General features: G+C 40.7%; 1 protein-coding gene across 3 annotated transcripts in view; it reads left to right on the forward strand.

The window, feature by feature from the left end:
- Positions 1-22,976, forward strand: part of phip (pleckstrin homology domain interacting protein) — a 323,766-nt gene that overhangs the window by 203,164 nt on the left and 97,626 nt on the right. For 2 of the 3 annotated variants that reach the window (XM_072499823.1, XM_072499824.1), the window contains exons 16-22: positions 1,861-1,989; positions 4,183-4,408; positions 6,767-6,901; positions 10,453-10,636; positions 13,113-13,215; positions 19,776-19,919; positions 21,778-21,857. In XM_072499823.1, the coding sequence (XP_072355924.1) occupies positions 1,861-1,989; positions 4,183-4,408; positions 6,767-6,901; positions 10,453-10,636; positions 13,113-13,215; positions 19,776-19,919; positions 21,778-21,857 (1,001 nt within the window). The remainder of the gene's footprint in view (positions 1-1,860; positions 1,990-4,182; positions 4,409-6,766; positions 6,902-10,452; positions 10,637-13,112; positions 13,216-19,775; positions 19,920-21,777; positions 21,858-22,976) is intronic. The other variant, XM_072499825.1, reaches the window with a different exon arrangement.

Below are 22,976 nucleotides of genomic sequence, written 5' to 3' on the forward strand. Positions count from 1 at the left end.
GATTGAGGAGGGGCTGTGGGCTGATGCCCTACGTAGGGTAAACTCGTCGTCCTCGTGTGCCAGGCTAAGCCTGATACAATTCAAGGTTCTACACAGGGCGCATATGACTGGAGCACGGCTCAGTAAATTTTTCGGGGTAGAGGATAGGTGTGGGAGATGCTCGAGAAGCCCAGCGAATCACACCCACATGTTCTGGTCATGTCCGGCATTACAGGGGTTCTGGGTGGGGGTGGCGAAGGTGCTTTCGAAGGTGGTGGGGGTCCGGGCCGAGCCAAGCTGGGGGTTGGCTATATTCGGGGTTGCAGAAGAGCCGGGAGTGCAGGAGGCGAGAGAGGCTGATGTTTTGGCCTTTGCGTCCCTAGTAGTCCGGCGCAGGATATTGCTTATGTGGAAGGAAGCCAAACCACCGGGCGTGGAGACCTGGATAAACGACATGGCAGGGTTTATAAAGTTAGAACGGATCAAGTTCGTATTAAGGGGTTTGGCTCAAGGGTTCACCAGGCGGTGGCAAACGTTCGTCAACTACCTCACAGAACGATAGAGGGAATGAAAAGAAAGAAAGACAACAGCAGCAACCCAGGGGGGAGGGGGGGGGGGGGGGGGGGGGGGGGGGGTGGGGGGGGGGGGGGAGGATCCGGCTGGCTCTTAGGGATGTCATTGTATATGTATAGACATTTGCTATAGGTAATGTATATTGGACTGTTGGATTGTATTTTTGGAGAGTAACTATGTTTGACAAGGCAGTTGCCATTTAGTTTTGTTTTTGTTTCTGTTTATATATTATTTATTTACTTGTTAAACTGGCCACTGTTATTTATATTGTTTTATTGTTGTTTAAAAGAAAAACCATGTACTGTTATGTTTGGCCAAAAAATCTTGAATAAAATATATATTTTTTAAAAAATAATATTACAAGACCCATAGAATATTACAAGCGTTCTTTGTTAACCGGAATTAATTGTAAAATATTTAGTGGTTTAGCTTTGCAATTGAGAAAGCTGAAACCTGATTTTGTTGTTCTCTTTTGCGATCTCCCTCATTAGTATTTTCAATTGCTATTAGGAGGGTAAAAGATCAAGCAGTATTCAAGTATATTTTTATAAAGCTTAATATGAATAGAAATTATGCATCAGTTTAGTTTCATTAGTTTGTAGCCAGTTGAATCTAGAGCTCTTGATTCCTTGGTGCTACAAATGACTGTCACTTCTAGAGTCTGTGTAACACTTAAAACTGCCATCTCCGACCTTCCTCCCAAGTAATCACTACAAATGCAAATGTGCGTACCGTTGTCAGCACATTTACTTGGGAATTGTGAGATCTTCATTCTATTTAAAGCCACTTAAGTCACGCGGGGACGATGAGCGTAATTCATGCAGCTGAAATACTGTATGTAGTGTTCTGGTTGTTTTCAACGGGTAGCCTTGGGCCTGAGTTCAATAATTGTCTTGTCCTTTAGCCCACTCTTTAAAAATACCAAGATTTCTTTTGCATCTAAAGAACAGAATAGTCTCTCTGCCATTGCTGCTGGGTTTTTTTTGTCTTCAAATCACTAACTTCTCTTGGATTAAATGTGGCTTAATTTCTGTGGTGAGTATGGTTACAGAATGTTTCTTGCCCTTGGGGAACATACTGTAGTTGTGTAATTCTAATTTGTAGAAAAACATGCAGTACCAGAACTGCAATAATTTCAATGTTCCATGTGATACAATAAAATCAACCGTACCGTTCTTTATTAAACATCCTAATATTTAAGCTTAAACTGCCTGTTAAGATTTTTTTTTGTAATACAACATGTACAACTGCTTTACCTGTGTATGTTCCTGCTCATTTTTACATGCTGTGTATGTATTTATCTTTCAGATTGAGGGTCAGGGGCATGGAGCAGTGTTTGACTGTAAATGCTCCCCTGATGGGCAGCATTTTGCATGTACTGACTCCCATGGGCATCTTCTCATCTCTGGTTTTGGCTCAAGCAGCAAATATGACAAGGTATGCATAAGGAAAAAATATATATATAATTTTCTGTTTGTGCTGGTAAGGAACATTTTCTAATTCTTTCTGTGACTAAGGCAGTGTAAATACATTTAGATTACGTTATAATTTAACCTCATTACTTAAAATGTTTAATTCTTAGCTGCTAACTTAGCATGAAGATAGGAAACTGGAGATCAAGAAGAGTATAGTAGAAAGTTATCCAGATGTGTGTTTCCTATAGGATGTTATTCCGTAATGGACGAGTTTGTCAGTGTGAAATAAGATCGCTCTTTGCAAAAAGGAAATGAGTGAATCAATATTTTTTATAATGTAGGATATTTTTTACTCTCAGATTGCAAATTTTTTTGGTTGTTGATCTATTATTGTAAGTCAGCAAAAGTGACATTAAGCATATTCTGTTTTTTCTTCCGGTTGCTTCATAATTATATTAACATTTTTGGCCTTTTATTGTTTCCCTGAGGCCATTAAGAGTGAGCCACATAATCTGAAACTGTAGTCATAGGTCGAGGTTGCAAGATTCATTCCTCGAAAGACATTGGTTATATTTTTACAAAAGTCTAGCATATTTTATACTCATTTTCTAGTACCTGTCCACAAATTAACCAGATTTATTGAATACATTTTTACAACTTGACATGATGGGCTTTGAACTCATGACTTCTGGGGGCAAGAAATTCGACAAGAAAAGAAGATTGGGAAGATACATAATTCAGGTCTTTAAAGTAATGAATTAATGGGCCATATAGATGTGAGAAGGCTTATTGGTTTCAGATGATGTGTAGACGATATAGATTCAATCTGGTGAAACCCTATCAGTTTGGGTTAGAAATATATTTTCACACAGTTACATGTGGAATTAGCTTCCATCTGAGTTAGTGTTAATTCACTGAATTAAAAATAGTTGAATTGTTATCTGGCAGGAAGTTGGATTGAATGTTACAAAGATAGATGTAAGCCTGAGTGATCAAATAGTTAGGAAACATCCCTGGTATGTTGTTCAGTACATGGCTTGGAGGACATTTGTTGTTTTGGAGTTTCACCTGGTATCAAGCGCCCTCCTCAGGAATTTTGGATTGTGTTGCATGGGCTTTGTTTGGTACATTATGGGTTTGATGACTTTCTTCCATTCCACTATTTCTTGCACTATTGTGGGTTTTTTCAGAAGCTACTCATTAATTTAGCATTTTCTGGTTACATATATCTGAGCTTATTAATCTTTTTTAAAAAATAATAAAATGGGTGTAAAATGATGATTTAGGATATTGCTGTTTTGGCCTGGTTGGGAAGTTTTAGTGTCAGTATGACTGCTTCCTTTACTTTATGGATGTAATCAACGTATTTTGCATGCAAATGCCAGCCGGATAAATATGTAGCCATTCTTTTTTTCCCCAAAATATTTATTTTTCATAAACACCAAATGTTAAGATTTTCTATTCAGGTGCCACAATGAAGAGTGCTTTTTATTGATTTTTATTAGTTTAAACCTAAAACACATGTCCGGTTTTTGGAAAGTGCTACATAACATGCAGTTTGATATAAAGAATAATTTAATATTCAAAAATACAGGGGACATTGACTGTAGGTGAACAAATGTTTATCGAAAACAGACATTATCTTTAAAGTTTTTGATAATGGTGGCCTGGGCTTTACGGTCAGCAGCAAAGTGATCATGTTCACTGCTGACTTCAAAAATGGTTGCCCACAAAGATCACGCGATGGTATTTATTTCCCCTTTCCTGATGTCAGCTGTTGGGAATCTTCAGCATTCAGCAACAGTGATTTCATTAATGTATTTATTCATATGCAGTGACCTGTTCTCTGCAAATGAAAGGGATATGTTTAAATCATGCACGTTTTTTGATTTACCTTGGAGCTTGGGGAGGCTATTGTTCCTCGTTGGTTTCTCCATGGCAAAGCCTTGGCCAATCAGCGTTGACTTGCCAATCAGTCAACACCCTGTCTCCTGTATAAATTGTTGTGATCATTTGAAATTTGCCATTATTGTGTTGCCCTGATGAGTGCACGGTGAAAAGCTTCAGCAAGACTTCTTATTTCAGCAATAATAATGGTTTCTTCTAGTTGGTTAATTTATGTGGGTCCTCATGGAAAATGCTCCAAAATAAATGCCATCAATTCAACAAAGCTTTCAAAATAAATTCCAATATCTTTCAATATATTTTCGTGTAGATTTCTGATCAGATGTTCTTCCACACTGATTATCGACCCTTAATTCGTGATGCCAACAACTATGTCTTGGATGAGCAGACCCAACAGGCACCACATCTCATGCCACCTCCGTTCCTGGTGGATGTGGATGGCAATCCCCATCCACCAAAATACCAACGACTGGTGCCTGGACGCGAGAACTGTAAAGATGACCAACTCATCCCACAGATGGGTGTGTCCGCCACAGGTAATAGATTATGGCTTGCATTGTTACAAACTGAAATTTCTGAAACCGATGTTTGCTCTCCTGAACTTGGTTAATGTTCACTTAAAAAGTCTACACTTTTTCTGAAATGCAAGCACATGACCTGTTACGAGTTGTTTCTTTTGCTACATTTCTGTCCAATAGTTGGAATTTTTATTACTCTGTTAAGTCGATGTAGTTTCTAATACTCATTAAGTGGATGATAACGATATCGCCAAGGATCGATGTCTTGACAAAATGGTACATCACATTTATATTTTTCTGGGTTTAGTATATTGTTGTAACTGGCATGAGATCCATGGGGCCAGACCGATCAGGCCCCCCCCCCCCCCCCCCCGAGTCTCATGGAGTACGAGCTCCCCCCACTGAGGGGTGGAGCTCCCTCATCAGCAGGAGAGCAAACCAGAATATAATAATAATAATCTTTATTAGTGTCACAAGTAGGCTTACATTAACACTGCAATGAAGTTACTGTGAAAAGTCCCTAGTCGCCACATTACGGTGCCTGTTCGGATACACGGGGAGAATTCAGAATGTCCAAATTACCTGACAGCACGTCTTTCGGGACTTGTAGGAGGAAACCGGAGCACCCAGAGGAAACCCACGCAAACACTGGGAGAATGTTTGGGTCACACAGACAGTGACCCAAGCCGGGAATCGAACCTGGGACCCTGGCGCTGTGAAGCCATAGTGCTATATAAAATGTATAAAATATAAAAACTTGGCCCGTGTGTGGGCTGGGTGCAGGTAGTCGCTTCTGGGGCAGAGTATGGAGTGTCTCAGAAAAAGAAACATAGAAACAAATAGGAGCAGGAGGAGGGCATTTGGCTCTTCAAGCCAGCTCCGCCATTGATTATGATCATGGCTGATCATCCAACTCAATAGCCTAATCCTGCTTTCCCCATATCCTTTGATCCCCTTCGCCCGAAGTGCTATATCTAACTGCTTCTTGAAACCATACAATGTTTTGGACTCACTACTTCCTGGGGTAACAAATTCCACAGGCTCACCATTGTCTGGGTGAAGAAACTTTTCCTCATCTCTGTCCTAAATGGTCAACTCTGTATCCTCAGACTGTGTCCCCTGGTCCTGCATACATCCACCACTGGGAACCTCCTTCCTGCATCATCCCTGTCCAGTCCTGTTAGAATTTTATAGGTTTCTATGAGATCCCCCCTCATTCTTCTGAACTCTAGCGAATACAATCCTAAGCGATTCAATCTCTCTTCGTACGTCAGTCCTTCCATCCCAACAATCAGTCTGGCCAACCTTCGCTGCACTTCCTCTATAGCTAGAACATCCATCCTCGGATAAGGACACCAAAACTGCATGCAATATTCCTAGTGTGGCCTCACCAAGGCCCTGTATAATTGCAGCAAGACATCCCTGCTCCTGTACTCAAATTCTCTCCCTATGAAGGCCAACATATCATTTGCCTTCTTTACCGTCTGCTGCACCTGCATGCTTACCTTCAGTGACTAGTGTACAAGGATACCCAGGTCTTGTTGCACGTTCCCCTCTCCTAATTTATGGGCATTCAAATAATAGTCTGCCTTCTTGTTTTACTACCAAAGTGGATAACCTCGCATTTATCCAAATTATACTGCATCTGCCATTCATTTATCCACTCACTTAACATGTCCAAATAATACTGAAGGACCTCTGCATCCTCCTCACAGCCCACCCTCCCACCCAACTTGGTGTCATCTGCAAATTTGGGGATATGACATTTTGTTCCCTCATCTAAATCATGAAAAGATATTGTGAATAGCTGAGGTCCTAGCACCAATCCCTGTGGTACTAGTCACTGCCTGCCAATTTGTAAAGGACCCGTTAATTTCTACTCTTTGTTTGTTTCCTGTCTGCTCCTATCCAGTCTTCTTTCTTCTGTGAATAAATATTTCTTTCCTTATGTTTCCTATGTGGCAGCTTCTGTGAACTTAAACAAAAATATAGCACATTTAAAGAATATAAATGTATGTTCAGGGCATGTTACAGGCCAAGCTAGAAAAGGACAGGTATGTGGACAGTATTGTCCCGACAGGGTAAATGTGTAGAGTGCAGGAAGTAGACTAAGTATACATGCCAAGTGTAGCAATCAGGAATTCAGATTTTTCAAATATTGCTGTTGCCATATATGGATATAATCCTGATTTTTATTTTTGCTCATTGTTGAAGAATTGGTGCTTAGTAAAATATTGTGCACCAGTCGAGACTCTACTAAGTTACCTATTTTGGAAAATGTTATACTGTTCTACAGTGATTGGCTAATAATTCTTTATGTTAGTAATAATTATTTTTGCTTACCCTCTGGTTTTCTATTTGCCACTTTCTCTTCAGGGTTAAACCAGGTTCTTAGTCAGCAAGCAAGCCATGAACCCAGCCCTTTAGACAATATTATTCAACGGCTTCAACAGGAACAAGACCAGAGACTGACTACAGGTACCAACAACACCTTGAACAGAGGAAGAATAGGTAGGATAATTTAAAAACTGGTCAATAAATGCATTCTTGTAGCCTTCTTTTAAAAAAAAGTAGGAAGTTTAGAATAGGACAGATCTATACCATTCATCCATCTGTCCAAGAAGGCCAAATTGTCACTTCCGAGGGCTTCTGCAGGATTTGATGGGATCTTGAGTATTGTCCGTCGCATTAGATACCACAATTCTTTTCTAAAGTTGCATGAGCTCCAGGGTTTTAGCACAAAATGGTTGACTGCCTCAATACTCCTTCAGCATCAAACTTAAATACACTTCATTCTCTCCTTTCTTGTGCACTCCATTATAAAAAAAGACTTCACTTAGCCTACGGAACTCAGAATTGCCACCGGAATAATAGTAATTAAATATAATATTGATCGCTTATTGTCACAAGTAGGCTTTAATGAAGTTACTGTGAAAAGCGCCTCGTCGCCACATTCCGGCACCTGTTCGGGGAGGCTGGTACGGGAATTGAACCCGTGCTGCTGGCCTTGTTCTGCATTACAAGCCAGCTGTATGGCTAAATAAATTAACAAATTAATATAACCCAATTAGAATTAAGAACAGAATATATAAATTGTGAAGGGAGAAAGCTGAAGGAGTTTACCAGGACAAATGCAGAACATACAGAAACATAGAGGATAAAGACAGGGTCAAAAAAGGACCTATCAAAACTAAACTGGAGATATATAAACATGACAGCAAGTTAGTATATTAGTGGTGCAACAGTAAGCAGGTAGGTGAAGGGATGCAAACAATGTAGAATCTGAGGATAAGCCTGAGATAGTATGTTAAATGATTCCATTCTTCATGATTACTTGAAGACATTGAGCACTGTGCTGTCTCTCAGTACTGGTACTGCCAAGTAGAACTAACTTCAACATAAATCAATTGGAAGCTGAAAAAGGACTAAAAGGGTCCAAAACAAATTATTTTTCATGAATCGGTTACCTCTCTGAGCAGAGATGTATGCCAAAGGAGCCGATGTGTGAATCACAGACAGTCAGTTCATTACTGGTGGCATGAGTGTAGACTATACAGGTTACTCTGTGCCTCTAAATATTGTGTTTACAATGGTACTGCTGACCCAGTGTCCTGGATGGCATATGTGGAACAGCCTGTTAAGTGGCCTTCTCTTGTGCTGCAGGACGCATCACTGACTCAAGCAAGTTAGGACCCAGGAGTGGTCCCATATAATATAGGCCTTCAACTCTGTCCGAATGCATGTTGTCATTTCTTTAGTGAAACTTGTCATTACCTTGTACATGTTACTTCATACATTACCTTGTACATATTGCATGAAGAAAGCAAGAGGCTCACAATGCGCCACAAAAAATGCTTTGTTTTTGTCATCAGGAACTTGGCATATCATTATCATTTAACCGTTTAGCCTTTTATTCTCAAGTTCTGAAATGGTTCGAAGTGATGACCCTTATTGGTGACATTGATTGTAGTTTATTCACCATAAGTAAGATTTGACGCATGCTAATGTTTAGGCAGTAGTACAAAAGCACAGCGGCATTATGCCCTGGACAGAAATGCAATCTCCTTTTAACTCTTCCCTGTTTGTGGGCAGCACGGTGGCGCCGTGGTTAGGAGGTTCGATCTCGGCTCTGGGACACTGTCCGTGTGGAGTTTGCACATTCGCCCCGTGTTTGCGTGGGTTTCACCCCCACAACCCAAAGATGTGCAGGGTGGGTGGATTGGCCATGCTAAATTGCCCCTTAATTGGAAAAAATGAATTGGGTACTCTAAATTTATTTTTTTTTAAAAAAATTTTTAACTCCTCCCTATTTGTGCCCCACGTACCATTGCATCAGTCAATGAGACACACACTGCCTCTGCTCGGGGAATCTCCTCTTTACATAGCAAAGACTATAGAGAGTGATTTAACTCAATCGTTAGTTTGCTGTTATTGCATTACGAAAGATGTAATTCATCCATCTGTCTGCCCAAGCCAGGTCAGACTCTCAAGGTCCCTGGCTTCTCATACTCAACTCCTTCAGTTCACAAACATTCCAATGCCAAACTTGACTAAAGCCTTGATACCTAGCTATTTTGTCTCAGCTCTATGCACTGTTGATTTCTCTGCCCCCTATCTAGGCCTCTGGCTCAGGTGGTTTACTTTTACCTTTTAGCTTACCACTCGACCATTTGGTCGATGAAGGTCCCAATCACAATTTTCCCAGCAAATCGTTTCAGGGTGCTTTTACCCAGGGTGTACTGCAAGCAGGAATATAACAATGCAATACAAAGTTAAGTGTGACAGAATTAGAAATAGACAGCCAGTCATAGCACTACAATTAATTTTCAATGTAGTAATGCCTCAGCATTCTTACTTCCATTAGATTTTGAACATGTATTACAGCACTCTACAAATGGGAATTTGTTTGCTGTCACACAGGAATCCACACATTAGTTCATACAAATTTGTAATCTCAGCAAGTTTAACTTCATTAGGTTTAATCAAATATGTAAATAAGTCGCAACCATTAAACTTCAATTTTCTGTTAAAATTGCTTGGTAGATCCTTCCATTTTGTTACTCCATAAATATTGTACCAGGAGAATTGAGAATGGATGATTAATATAATCTTGCTAACGTCTCGAGAGGAAAATGAAAACAAATTAGACCATTCTATAAACCGTCCAATGAAGGCCAGTGCAAAATGGATCTTTAAAATAGCATTTTGATGTCAAAGTAAATCTTGTTAAGACCATGAGAAAAAGGAACAGGAGTAGGCCATTTGGCCCCTCAATCCTGCTGGACCATTCAATAGGATCATGGCTGATCTGACATTCCCCACATCTACTTTCCTGTCCTTTCCCCGTAACCCTTGATTCCCTTACTGATCAAGAATCTGTCTATCTCAGCCTTAAATATACACAAAGAATCTGCCTCTACAGCTTTCTGTGTCAAGGAGTTCCAAAGACTCTCAACCCTCTGAGAGAAGAAATTCCTCCTCATCTCAGCCTTAAATTGGCACCCCTTCTGAGACAATGCAATCTATATTTAAAATCTCTCAAGAATCATGACATTTGCATGCACATGTATTATTCTTAGGGTTCTAACTCGAGGGCAATTGGTTTTGGAAATAAATGCTGGCCTTGCCAGCGAAGCCTTTGAATTATTTTTTTAATTTTATGATTTCTGCAACTATTCACATATTAATGGCATTAATTACTTTGGGAGGAATGATTTATGATCATTTGTCATTTACACAAGTTATTATCACTACTGCCTTTTCTATACATCATTTGATGGCAGGCTTCTTGGGAAAACTAAATCTACAGCAAGAATTAAACTCTTCCAAGCTGCATTTGAAACTGCGATTTTTGTGTTAATGTTAGTCTGATTCGGAAGCCTCTCACATCCTGCATTTCATTATTTCTATTCAGTATTTGTGGTTGCTTGACTGTTCGTTGATGCTTCCAAAAATAAAATTGTGTTGGAAGCATGCTTTTGCTAATTTAGCTCCATTTACGGTTTTACCTGCCTTTGATGTTGTAACATTCATTGCAAAGCTTCTGAATTTTTTCATACCAGGCTCTCAAAGTTCTGCTTCTGAAATGCATTCACCTCCAAATGTCGGATTGAGACGCAGTGGACAAATCGAAGGAGTGCGGCAGATGCACAGTAATGCACCAAGAAGCGAAATTGCCACTGAACGGGACCTTGTGGCCTGGAGTCGAAGAGTGGTCGTACCAGAACTAACCCAAGGTGTAGCCAGGTGGGAATACTTACTTATTACAATAAAATGGAAGCCTTACTTGTCATTTTCTTTTTGTAGTCTTATTTAAAGATGTTAAATGTATCTTTAGAGTACGACTAATAATCCGTGAGTTACACTTTTGTGCAACCTTTTGAAATATAGTATCCAACCTACGTTATGGTTTGTAAAGCCATGCAACAGCAGATTGTGGTAAAGTATCACCTAAATGCATTGAGTATCTTAAATCTAATGTTTGTTTTTAAACTTGTTTCACAGTGTAAAATTTTATATCACTTCAGCGGCATACTTTTCCATTTTGGGCATCACTTTTAAATGTAAACTCATAAACAATCCTGACAGTTGTAAGTATTTGCCCAATTTACACATTGTGATCACATTCCCATGCATTGTTCCTTTTCTCCAATGTCAGAACTCTCACTTTTTAGTATCCTGCAAATTTGTTGCATCTTGGAGCAAGATTTTCATAACCGAAGATAATTGGTGACATGGATTTATGAAAGGGAAATCATGTTTGACAAGCTTGGTGAAATCTTTTGACGACATAACCTGCAGGATAGACAAGGGAGAGCCAGTGGATGTGATGTATTTAGGTTTTCAGAAAGATTTTGATAAAGTCCCACAGAGGTTAGTGTGCAAAATTAAAGCACATGGGATTTGGGTTAATATATTGGCATGGGTTGAGAATTGGTTAGCAGACAGGAACGGAGAGTAGGAATAAATGGATATTTTTCAGAGTGGCAGGTGGTGCCAAGTTAGGGCTGCAGGGTCAGTGCTTGGGCCCCAGCTATTCACAATGTATATATCAATGGATTATGCAACAAATGTAATATTTTCAAGTTTGCTGATGACACAAAACTTGATGGGAATGTGAGGAGGATGTTAAGAGGCTTCAAGGCTCTTTAGACAAGTTGAGTGAGTGGGCAAATACGTGTCAGATGCAGTGCAACGAAGTGTGAATTTATCTACTTTGGTATGAAAAACAGAATGGCAGAGTATTATTTAAATGGTGATAGATAATGAAATATAAATGCCGTTAAACACCAGTCACTGAAAGCAACCATGCGAGTGTAGCAAGCAATTAGGAAGGCAAATGGTATGTTGGCCTTCATTGCAAGAGGAGCAAGGAAGACTTGCTGCAGTTGTACAGGGCATTGATGAGACCAGCTGTATTGTATAGCTTCTATGGCCTGAATTTTTCAGATGGCGGGGCTCTGGGAACCCATTCCCGCCAACTCCAATAAGCCTGCTGCCATTTTACACTCTTTAACAAACTTTGATTGTTAACAGGTGGAACTTCCGTCCGTCACAAGGAGGAATTTACGTCCTGGAGAGCTGCTGGTCAATCAGATTGACCGGTAGCTCTCCAGACCCTCCAGGCACAGCACTGTGTTAGATGTAAGGGCCACTGCACTGACGTGCCTAGGACTAAGTGTCAGGCCGTGGAAGCCAGGTATGTGGTGGGGGTCCTGTAAGGGGATGGCACACCTGGAGGAAGAGGCCAGGGGCCGAGGGAGGTTTGGAGGTCTCTCAGCCTTCTTTTGGGATGGCTGCACCTACCATCAGTAGAGGGCTTTTGATGGACATGACCCCGACGCCCCCTTCATCCTAGAGATGTGTTTTTTAAAAATTCTATAACCCCCTTTCTCTATCGTTGCCCGACAACCTAAGAATTGAGGCTGGGCACATTCTCCCCATGTTGTGGGGGTCCAAAGCTGCGCATGGTAGGTGGATTGGCCACATTAAATTGCCCCATAATTGGAAAAAAATAATTTAAAAAATAAAGAATTGAGGCTGGGCAGATAAAACTCTAAAGTGGCTACTCCCCACCCCCAAGGCCCAGGCTCTCTAACCCCCCCCCCCCCACCACCACCACCTCAAAACCCATCGATGGGGAGTATAAAATTCAGACCCATGTTTCTATGTGAAACATTTAGGGCTTATCTCTCCACACTGTCACTACTCTTTAAGGATTGAATTGAGACTGCCCAAAACCAATTTCATTTTTGACCGTTTGTGTTGCCAAAGATTCTCATCTCACTGCAAGGCCAAGTTGTCATCTAGATTTTGAAGATGGCAGTCGTTTTTTCCAAAATTCTGCCACCAAATTCCTGCAGAAACATGATTCTGGAAAGAATTGTTTTATTTATTTTTCCCCTCTCTGACACGAAAGATAAAGCGTTCAGTCAGTCCTTAAGGTGTTGCGGAAATTCAAAATTGCAATGCGTAATGTACATGACACCTGTGCTGTGAAAGAGGAGACAGGCACCTAATTAATGTGAGGCATCAATTAATAGACGTTTTACCAATTACACGGGGTCCATTTAAAGTGGAGCAATCTGGATAATGTTTTTTTTTGAGGGGAGCTAATTAGTAGCTACCTCAGTGGTTATATGGCATGGTGGGATAAATCACGGTGGATGTATCTGTATGCCTCTGAGCTCTCTTTTGTAATTATACTTCTCTAATATTACAGTAAGCAGGAAGAATGTAGAACAGCCAAAGGGGAAGAGGAGGTAAACATTTTTAAATATGAAAAGAAAAAGAAATCAGCAATTCAGGTTCAACGAGAAAACAAGGTAACTACTCCTTCAGATACTTCCAGCAATTGCAAAAGGATAGCCTGAGAAATATGAGATGCTGTCTTTTGGATGGTTAAAAACACATTGTTTATATCTAACTGCTCTATTCACTCCTGACCCCTTACAGTACTGCAGCATTATAGCAAAGCAATTTTGCTAGATTTATTTGCTGGAGTTATTACATGTTCTGAATCTTTCACAGAGAAGATATTACAATTTTAGAGACAATTCTATTTGGTGATGGTCCATGGTAGCAATTACGTCCCTCTTTTTACAGCTTCCGAATATTCCAAAGATTAATCCTGGAACAAGCCATTATCAACAAAAATTGTATTTTATTTTTGCTTTCTGCGGAGCCCTCAAATAGATGGGTTGACTTCTTATCTATAAAGGGGAAATAAATCAGTACTTTGGGGATAAGCACAGCATTTCTGAATGTGATGTACAAAAATCCAATGGATTTGCAATTAGCTTAAATCTGTTCAGGGAGCTCTGCAAATGAGGTTTTTATGGTTCAGCTTCATTAACGTTTGTGTTGTTCGGTATTAGAGTTTGCAGAGACTCTTTACATATATGCTGTGATATAAGACACACATTTGTGTGTGATTATGAAACTGAAAAAAACATTTTGTAACAAAAGAGCTAACAATAAAGTAGCTATTTAATTGAGGGCAATTAAGAGTGCAGCAGGAATTAAGAGGTCAGACACCTTTCCTGCACTCTGCTAATTTCACACTTGAACTGACTACTCGGAGGTGGAAAAAAAGCAGCCTGGATGAATCACGTCTATTCCTCTTTCCTTCATGTGGTAAAATATTTTCTCAGCTGTGTACATTCCTAATTTTGCAGATGAAATTACAACTGCCAACCTTTGCTCAAGCTTTGCTTGGCATTGTCTGTTGAAGTCATCTGGTTACTTGCTAACGCTTGTAAGATTAACCATAATCTTGTAGGTGATATGTTTTAAAAAAAACAGAATAAATATCAATTGTGATGTATTTAATATTGGTAGAAAAACTCCACACATGCATGAAAAACAGTTAATCCTATCAAAGAGAAAAGTGACTACTATCAGAATATCTGAATGTTTGTGTGCGCGCACATCATAGTGTAACTAATGCAGATTTAAAGCTGTGGGATGAATGGATATATATTGAATTTCATAATAAGGAATTGCATTCTCTTAATAACACTGTAATTATATCCATTTATGAATTAATCAGCATGATACAATGCCGCAGTCACATTACATGCTGCTAACTATTTACCTCATTGGTTTTTCTTGGCGAGCAATAATTGATTTGTGACTTTCAGAAACTTTGACAAGGAGAGGTGCCCCTAACCCACCAATGCAATGCAGATTCTTGAACAGTTTCTCTTCTTCTCTCTTGGGCAATCCCTCAGGGTCGAGGATGACTTGCTTCCACTCCGGGGAAGTGGGTTCTGCAGTGGCTGAATGGTCCGATCCCGGATCCACAGACTCAGCCACAGGTTTGGCAGGTGGTGCTTGATGAGGTGGGTGGGTGGGACTCTCTGGATTCTGCACTGTCCTTCCGCTGTTTGCGCTTGGCCTCCACCCTACGACGCTCGAGGTGATGCTTTTTCTTCAGTTTGTGCTTTCTAAGGCAAGCGATTCCCACGTGTTGGTGGAGATGTTGCGTTTATTTAGGGAGGCTTACAGAGTGTCCTTGTAGCCTTTCCTCTACCCTCTTAGTGATCTCTTGGCATTTTGGAGCTCAGAGTCGAGCAATTGTTTTCGGAGCCTTGTGTTGGGCATGCGGGCAATGTGGCCCGCCCATCGCAGCTGATTCAAATGTGACCAGTACCACGATACTGGGGATATAGGCCTGGGAGAGGATGCTCATGTTCGTACACCTATCCTGCCAGAGGATTTGCAGGAATTTGCAGAGGCATCATTGGTGATCTCCCTTGAAGGATTTGAGATGGCACTTTGCCCATGTTTTTGATGCATACAGGAGGGCAGGGAACATGGCTGCCCTTTAGATCATGAGCTTGGTGTTGGATCTCAGTCTTCAAATACTCTGTTCCTCAGACATCCAAAGACTGCACTGGCACATTGGAGTCAATGTTGGATTTTGTCATCGATGCCTGCTTGTGCACCGAGAGGAGGCCCCCGTTTGTCCATGGGTTCACCGTGAATCTTGATGGTTGGGGGTAGTTTTATGTGACAGGGATGGACTGGGAGAGAAGCATTGTTTTACAGCTGTTTAGTCTGAGGCCCATTCTCTCATATGCCTTGATGATGGTTTGGAGCTCGGCCTTTGAATGTGCGTGCACATGGGCGTTGTCTGCATACTGCAGCTCGATAACAGAGATTGGGGTGGTCTTGGTTCAGGCCTGGAGTGTCGGAGGTTGAACAGTTTCCCTCTTGCCCAGTAGGTTCGCTCCACTCCAGGGTGATGGAGTGTTGCTGCGAGGAAGTGGAGAAGAGCGTTGGTGTGATGACACAGCCACTTTGCACACGTATTGGGTCTGTGTTGGTTCCATTGGTGAGGGTCATTGCTTGCATGTCATCATGGAGTAGGCAGAGAATGGTGACAATTTTCTGCGGGGAGCAGAATTTGAGGAGGATGCCCCACAATCCCTCATGGTTGACAGAGTTGAAGGCCTTTGTTAGATCGAAGAACGCCATGAACCGAGGTTGATGCTGCTCTCAGCACCTTTCCTAGATTTATCGCGTGCTGAAGATCATGTCCGTTGAGCCTCTTGATGGGTGGAAGGCAACTGAGATGCGGGGCAGAGCTGTTCAGCCATTGTGAGGAGGTGGTTGAGGAGTATCCTCGCGATGACCTTTCCCGTGGCGGAGAGTAGAGAAATCCCTTTATTTATTTTGAACAGTTATTGAACAGTTTACAACCCTTCAAACTTTGACAGAGCTGACAGCTAAACTTTGGATGAATGCATCACAGCCACTTGCATTGACCCATGGATTTTCATTCATTGGGATATGTAGACTGGTTGAATCATGAAATATTTGGCGTAAGAGTTAAAAATTGTAAATTTAGTGTTTTTGAAACTTAAATCCACATCAACAACATAGTGCACTTGTATCATTCTGTTCAATTGCAAAAAGACATTTCCGAGCATGTGATAGAATCAACAGTGTGGAAGGAGGCCATTCGGTCCTTCGAGTCTGCACTGGCTCTTGGGAAGGGCACCTTACTTAAGCCCACACCCCCAATCTATCCCCGTAACTCAGTAATCCCACCTAACATTTTGGACACTAAGATGCAATTTAGCATGGCCAATCCACCTAACCTGCACATCTTTGGGTTGTGGGAGGAAACTGGAGTACCCGGAGGAAATCCACACAGACACAGGGAGGAAGTGCAGACTCAGCACAGACAGTGACCCGAGGCCGGAATTGAACGCGGGTCCCTGGAGTTGTGAGACAGCAGTGCTAACCAATGATGATACATATTTTCTGTTCTAGAGAAATCGCACCCCAACCCATTCAGTCTTTCCTGAATTGTTCCCTCTCAATTCTGGTATTATTCTTGGAAATCTCTTTTGTACCTTCTGCAATGCTTCTCTATCCTTTTTGTAATAGGGAGAGCAGAACTGTGTACTGTAATCTTAGTGGGAGCCAAGAAAGTTCGATACAAGTTTCTTACAGGATGTTTTTATGATTTTCCTGGAGATAGTTACAAATGAAAGCTTGAAAATATGAACATAGAATGGCTACCAAACAGAAAGAGATCATTCGGCCAATGTGCCCGCGTTGACTCTCTGACGGAACATTTCATCTAGTGCCACTCTCCCGCCTTCTCCCTGTTGCTCTACACATTCTTCCCTTTCAGACAATAATCCAACTCCCTCTTGAATGCCTCAATTGAACCATGTTCTCAGGCAGTACATTCCCGATCCTGACCACTCGATCTGTTTTTCTTCATGTTGCCTTTGCTTTTTTTGCCAATTATCTTAAATCGTTGCCCCTAGTTCTCAGTCGTTCCATCAATGGGAACAGAGTCATCCTCTCTACTCTGTGCAGACCCAGCAGAATTTGGAATACCTCTATCAAATCTCCGCTCAAACTTCTTTCCTCCAAGGAAAACAGTCCTAGTTTCCCACTCTATTCACTTAACTATACTTAACTCCCTTGAATCATTATTATTAATCTTTTAATAGAAACACGACACTGTAGCACAGTAGGTAGCACTGTTTCTTCACAGCTCCAAGGTCCCAGTTTCGATTCCCGGCTTGGATCACTGCCTGTCTGGAGTTTGCACATTCTCCCTGTGTCTGTGTGGATTTCCTCCGGCTGCTCCGGTTTCCTCCCACAAGTCCCGAAAGACGTGCTGTTAGGTGAATTGGATATTCTGAATTCTCCCTCTTGTGTACCCGATCAGGCGCCGGAATGTGGCGACTCGGGGCTTTTCACAGCAACTTCATTACAGTGTTAATGTAAGTCTACTTGTGACACTAAAAAATTATTATTAGTATTAGAAAATAGAAGCAGGAGGAGGCCTTTCGGCCCACCGAGCCTGCTCCAGCATTCCTGATCATGGCTGATCATCAAGTTCAGTATCCTGATCCCTTTAGCCCCAAGAGCTATATCTAACTCCTTTTTTGAAATTACACAAGGTTTTGACCTCAACTATTTTTTGTGGTAGTAAATTCCACAGGTTCACCTCTCTCTGGTGAAGAAATTTCTCCTCACCTCAGTTCTAAAAGGTTTACCCCTTATCCTTAAACTATGACCCCTAGTTGTGGGCTCCCCCAACATCAGGAACATTCCTTCTGAATCTACCCTGTCTAATCCTGTAAGAATTCTGTAAGTTTCTATGAGATGCCCTCTCACTCTTCTAAACTCCAATGAATATAATCGTAACCGACTTAGTATCTCATATGATAGTCCCGCCGTCCCAGGAATCAGCCTGGTAAAGCTTCTAATGCCTTCATATCCTTCCTTAAGTGTGATGCCCAGAAATGGATGCAGTTGAGGGCAAACTAGTGCTTTATAGAAGCGCAACATACCTTCTTTGCTTTTCTACTCTATGCCCTCATGTTAAAGTCTAGTATGCTGTGCTAACCATTCTCTCAACCTTTAATGACTTATGCACATCTACATCCAGGTCCCTCTTCTCCTGTACTTCCATTAGAATTTTACCTTTTTTATTTTATAATCTCTCACCGCACTCTTCCAACCAAAATGAACCACTTCTCTGCATTAAATTTCACCTCCCATTTGTCTTCCCATTCCACCAACATGTCTATTCCTTTTGAAGTTCTCACAACATCTTCACAGTTCACAATGCTTCCAAGCTTTGAATTATTTATAAACTTTGAAATGAATCCCTGTCCACCCAGGTCTAAATCAATAACGTACATCAGGAATAGTAGGTTCCTGACACCAACCCCTCGGGATCTCCACTATAAACCTTTTTCCAGTGATTCTACTACACATACAAACCACAGAAATTAATAATACTCCAGTAACTAAATGAGATGAGTCTAATCAGATTCTGGATTAGTAATTTTAGAAATATTTTCATATGGTAACTTTGAAAGCATTAACATAGACAGCAGGGGCTGTTTAGCACAGGGCTAAATCGCTGGCTTTGAAAGCAGATCAAGGCAGGCCAGCAGCCCAGTTCAATTCCCATACCAGCCTCCCCGAACAGGCCGCGGAATGTGGCGACTAGGGGCTTTTCACAGTAACTTCATTTGAAGCCTACTTGTGACAATAAGCGATTTTCATTCATTCATTCATAGACCAGTTCCACAGCAGATTTCTCGATTTAGTTACAAATGTAATGAGCAAGCAGCTTGCAGTTGAGTGATGGGGCGCTTCGAAAGTTCTCTACCATTCCTGAATTTCCCTGACTAGCCCCAAATAACAAAATATTATACACCAGTTAAATCCATGTCTCAGGAACCATTTTTTGCACAGAACAAAATGGAGCCACAATACTTGAAATACATGGCAGATGTACATTGCATAAAACCATTTGTCCAGCGAGGAATTTACTGTTGAGTATATGTCTATGGAATGAGCTTTTGCAAAGCTCATTTTGAAAATTCCTCCTAGTGTTTATTTTTTGAAAAAATGGAAACTGGTGTGGAGCGGGTGAAGGGGCAACAGTTGACCCAAGATCAGATTGTTGAGATGGCAAGTTTTTTTCACTTCGATCCCAAGTTAAGTTGAATGTCCCTAGGCTTTATTTCTGTCAAGCACATTTTCCAGGCCTTTCCTATTATTAGATACAGCATTTTTATATAGGAAATTATCAACTTTATCAGAAGCTACATTCATTTAAACTTGTCGATCTCATTTCATGTAAAATCTAATTTTGTTCCAAAGTCCAGATGGAAGTAGGAAAAGGAAGTGTTAAGTTTAAATTGCAGCAATCCATCACACTGCTTTTACCATGCAATAATTTAAAGTTTAAAATGTTGCAAAACTTGCTGATGCAATTAATATTGAAAATTGAGTAGAAAAGTGCAATGTGACGTTCTGAGAGTAATTTAATTTAAAAAAATATTTTGAGAATAATTCTCTCTTAATCTACTTGTGCCACTTGCCTGCTTCCTAGATGCATTCATACGAACGCCTGCAAGAAAGCGGAGAAGAGAGAAAACAGAATCGCCAGAGTATACACAATTACTGCACACGATCTGCAATGGATGATGGCAGCAGAAGTTCACAGCAGAATGTAGATTACAACAGTTCCTCAGAGGTGAGCTCCATTGGGAGAGAAACGTAGCTTTCATAATAATTAGGTTTGGATTGGATAATTTAATCAATCTCTCTCTCTCGTTGGTAATATAGGTTACTGTCACTGCAACTGAAATAATGAAGAAGAAAAAATTGCAAGTGCACAATTATTTTTTTCTAATTAAGGGGCAATTTAGCATGGCCAATCCACCTGCCCTGCACATCTTTGGGTTGGGGGGGTGAGACCCACGCAGACACAGGGAGAATGTGCAAACTCTGGGGAGGCAGTAGTATTGTCGTTGGATTAATAATCCAAAACCCAGAGTCATGCTCTGGTGACCTGGGTTTGAATCCCGCCAGGACAGATGGTGAAATTTGAATTCAATAAAAAGAAATCTGCAATTAAAAGTCTAATGATGACCATGAAACCATTGTCGTTTGTAGTAAAAATCCATCTGGTTCACTAATGTCATCTAGGGAAGGAAATCTGTCGTCCCTTACCTGGTCTGGCCTCCATGGGATTCCAGATCCACAGCAATGTGGTTGACTGTTAAATGACCTCAGGGATGGGCAATAAATGCCGACCCAGGCAGCGATGCCCACATCCCATGAACGAATAAAAAGAAAACTTCATTGCAACTGAAATAATGTACAATATTGACAAATATAAACGTAATATATAAAATAACTCCTATGAATGTCGCAAAGCACTTTATGCAATAAAGTGTACTGACTTTTTCTGTGTCAGTAAACTGCTTATTATGAAGTGAAAAATAGTTCAGTTAAACACGTTTTCCTTGGAACTTCTCTATAGTTTCCACTTTTTGAACAATTGTGAGAGACACAAATGCATTTTTTTCCCCTCTTGAGATTATTGAGCTGACTTGAGTTTAGATTTTGAGATGCTAATGCAACGAATTCTTCAAATCGGTACATAGTGGATTTAAAGCTTTAACGGCTTTATGTTGTCACGGTGCCGGGTTTGCATACTGGGGGTCATCCATTATGCAAATTGATGCACTAACTCGAGAAGATACGACATTTGATTTCAGCCAGACATCACAGAGACAGCTTTTCAACAGAATGGATTTACTTTGCACAGAAATACATTTGGAAATACTGGAGTAAAGATTGTTCAGTCTTGAACTCATTATTTGGACATAACTGTGATGAATTTAGCATTGAGAAAGCCCGAGATCAAATCTTTGGATGTCCAGGCCACAGTTAAAATATGTCATGACAATTTTAGCTTACCTCTCCACATTCACTTTGTTCAACGGGTGAGCTGCCTCTGGAGTCACTTTAGGGTATTGACACCTCTCTCAATTGGCATTAACGAGAGAGAGACCCAAGTTCAGAGGGTTACAACAGAAACTGGCTTCTGAGAAATCCAATGGGAGGGTATAATTGCATTGATAATTTATTAGATAAAGAATTGTGGCTTTTTGCATAGTACTGAATTTTAAAAGGTTGTAAGCTGTACAAGGGGTTTACCAGCCTCTGCTTTGAGTATATTATTTTGGCTGCCTCCCGCATCCTAGAACTGCAATGTGTTCTACTGCATGTGAGAGTGGTGAGAAGACACACCGGAGAGGAAAGTGCCTCCTCTGGGAAAAGTTTGAAAAAATATTTATCGTTTGACAACATTTTGTGTTGTGGACAACAGTCCCAATGCACAACAAATTCTGAACTTTTCGTAAGTTTGACCTACTATAACTTCAGATGCCAGCACTTTTTAAATTTCATTATTAATAAATTGCATAGCTTAATCTGATGCATCTTTACTCCAAGGAACAACATGCATTTTAAGAAACGTATTGTGTGAAATGCCTTTAGTTATATAAGTAAGTATCTTCAGTGAATTTGATTTTAATCTTCAGGAGACTGAAGTCCGTGCTGTCAATGGTGTGACCTCGGAGGAAGATGGGGATGCCTGGCACAATGAAAGCAGCAGCTCCAGGCAAGTGATCTTTTAAGTTATTTCCTGTTTAATGCTTTTATAAAGTTTTGAACTGTGTTCGACGATTAATGTATTACTGCTGCAGCTGTCCACCTGTTGTAATGTAGAGGGTTTCAGAAATCAAAGTGTTCCATACCAAACACTCACGAGTTTTTGTAATCTGAGGGTTTAGCAAACAAATGGACACACATGACAAGTTGGAAAACATACAAGGAGTGTGGGAGGAGGTGGGTAAACTGGGGTTAGTTTGTTCTGAAAGATGCAAATCAGTTTCAAGCCATGGCATCAACACTGACTTCATGGTTCCTTCTGGAATATGCTGGATAGAAGGGGCTGTTTTAATATCAGAGTATTTTGGGATAAGTTAAATATAAATTAATCTCGATCTAGCATATTAATTCTGTTAAAGCTAGCTTTTTTTCTAGCCTTGTGCTGAGAATGCTCTGACCAATTCTGAACTTCATTTTTAAAAAGAAATAAAGCTTTCCTTACATGCAAATTGTTTTACAGTGTTACTGAACAGGTTTGGAACTGCGAGGGAACCATCACAAAACCAAACTGATCAGGTGCTGAGCCTAATCTGCCTGGGAACATTGCCTAGGTGAAACTCAGTCGCTGAACTTGTACAGTTTTGTCCCTTGTGCTTTTCCCTCTCTCCATTTCGCAATTTTCCAAGTTGGTGTTCTCCCCTTGATACCCTGAGCTTGCAGGGTGAAAGTTGATTGGCTGGAAATTGCATTGTTGCAGATTCTGGTTGACCAGAGAATAACAGCCTCACAGTTCATTGTTTAAGATTGCAGGGACTCTGATAACTATCTAGCATCAATTAGTAGGAGGAAACTAGACTACATGTTGCTTCCCTAGAAAGTATAATGTTGGTACTTTGCTGGAACAATGGTAACATTTCTAATTTCAGGTATGCCCCATGGAATAAAATATGTTTCAAATGCAAGCACTTTTTGCACACTGTGCATACATTGATGTAGTTTCTGGGAGTTGAGGACAAGTACGTTGGAAGTTTTCACATCTCAAATTTTAAAAGTATTTTGTGTGGAATTGGTATCATGTTTATTGGGAAGGAAAGGACTTGTATTTAAATAGAGCCTTTCATGACATCAG

Source organism: Scyliorhinus torazame, chromosome 4 (assembly GCF_047496885.1).
Source record: "Scyliorhinus torazame isolate Kashiwa2021f chromosome 4, sScyTor2.1, whole genome shotgun sequence".
Taxonomy (NCBI): domain Eukaryota; kingdom Metazoa; phylum Chordata; class Chondrichthyes; order Carcharhiniformes; family Scyliorhinidae; genus Scyliorhinus; species Scyliorhinus torazame.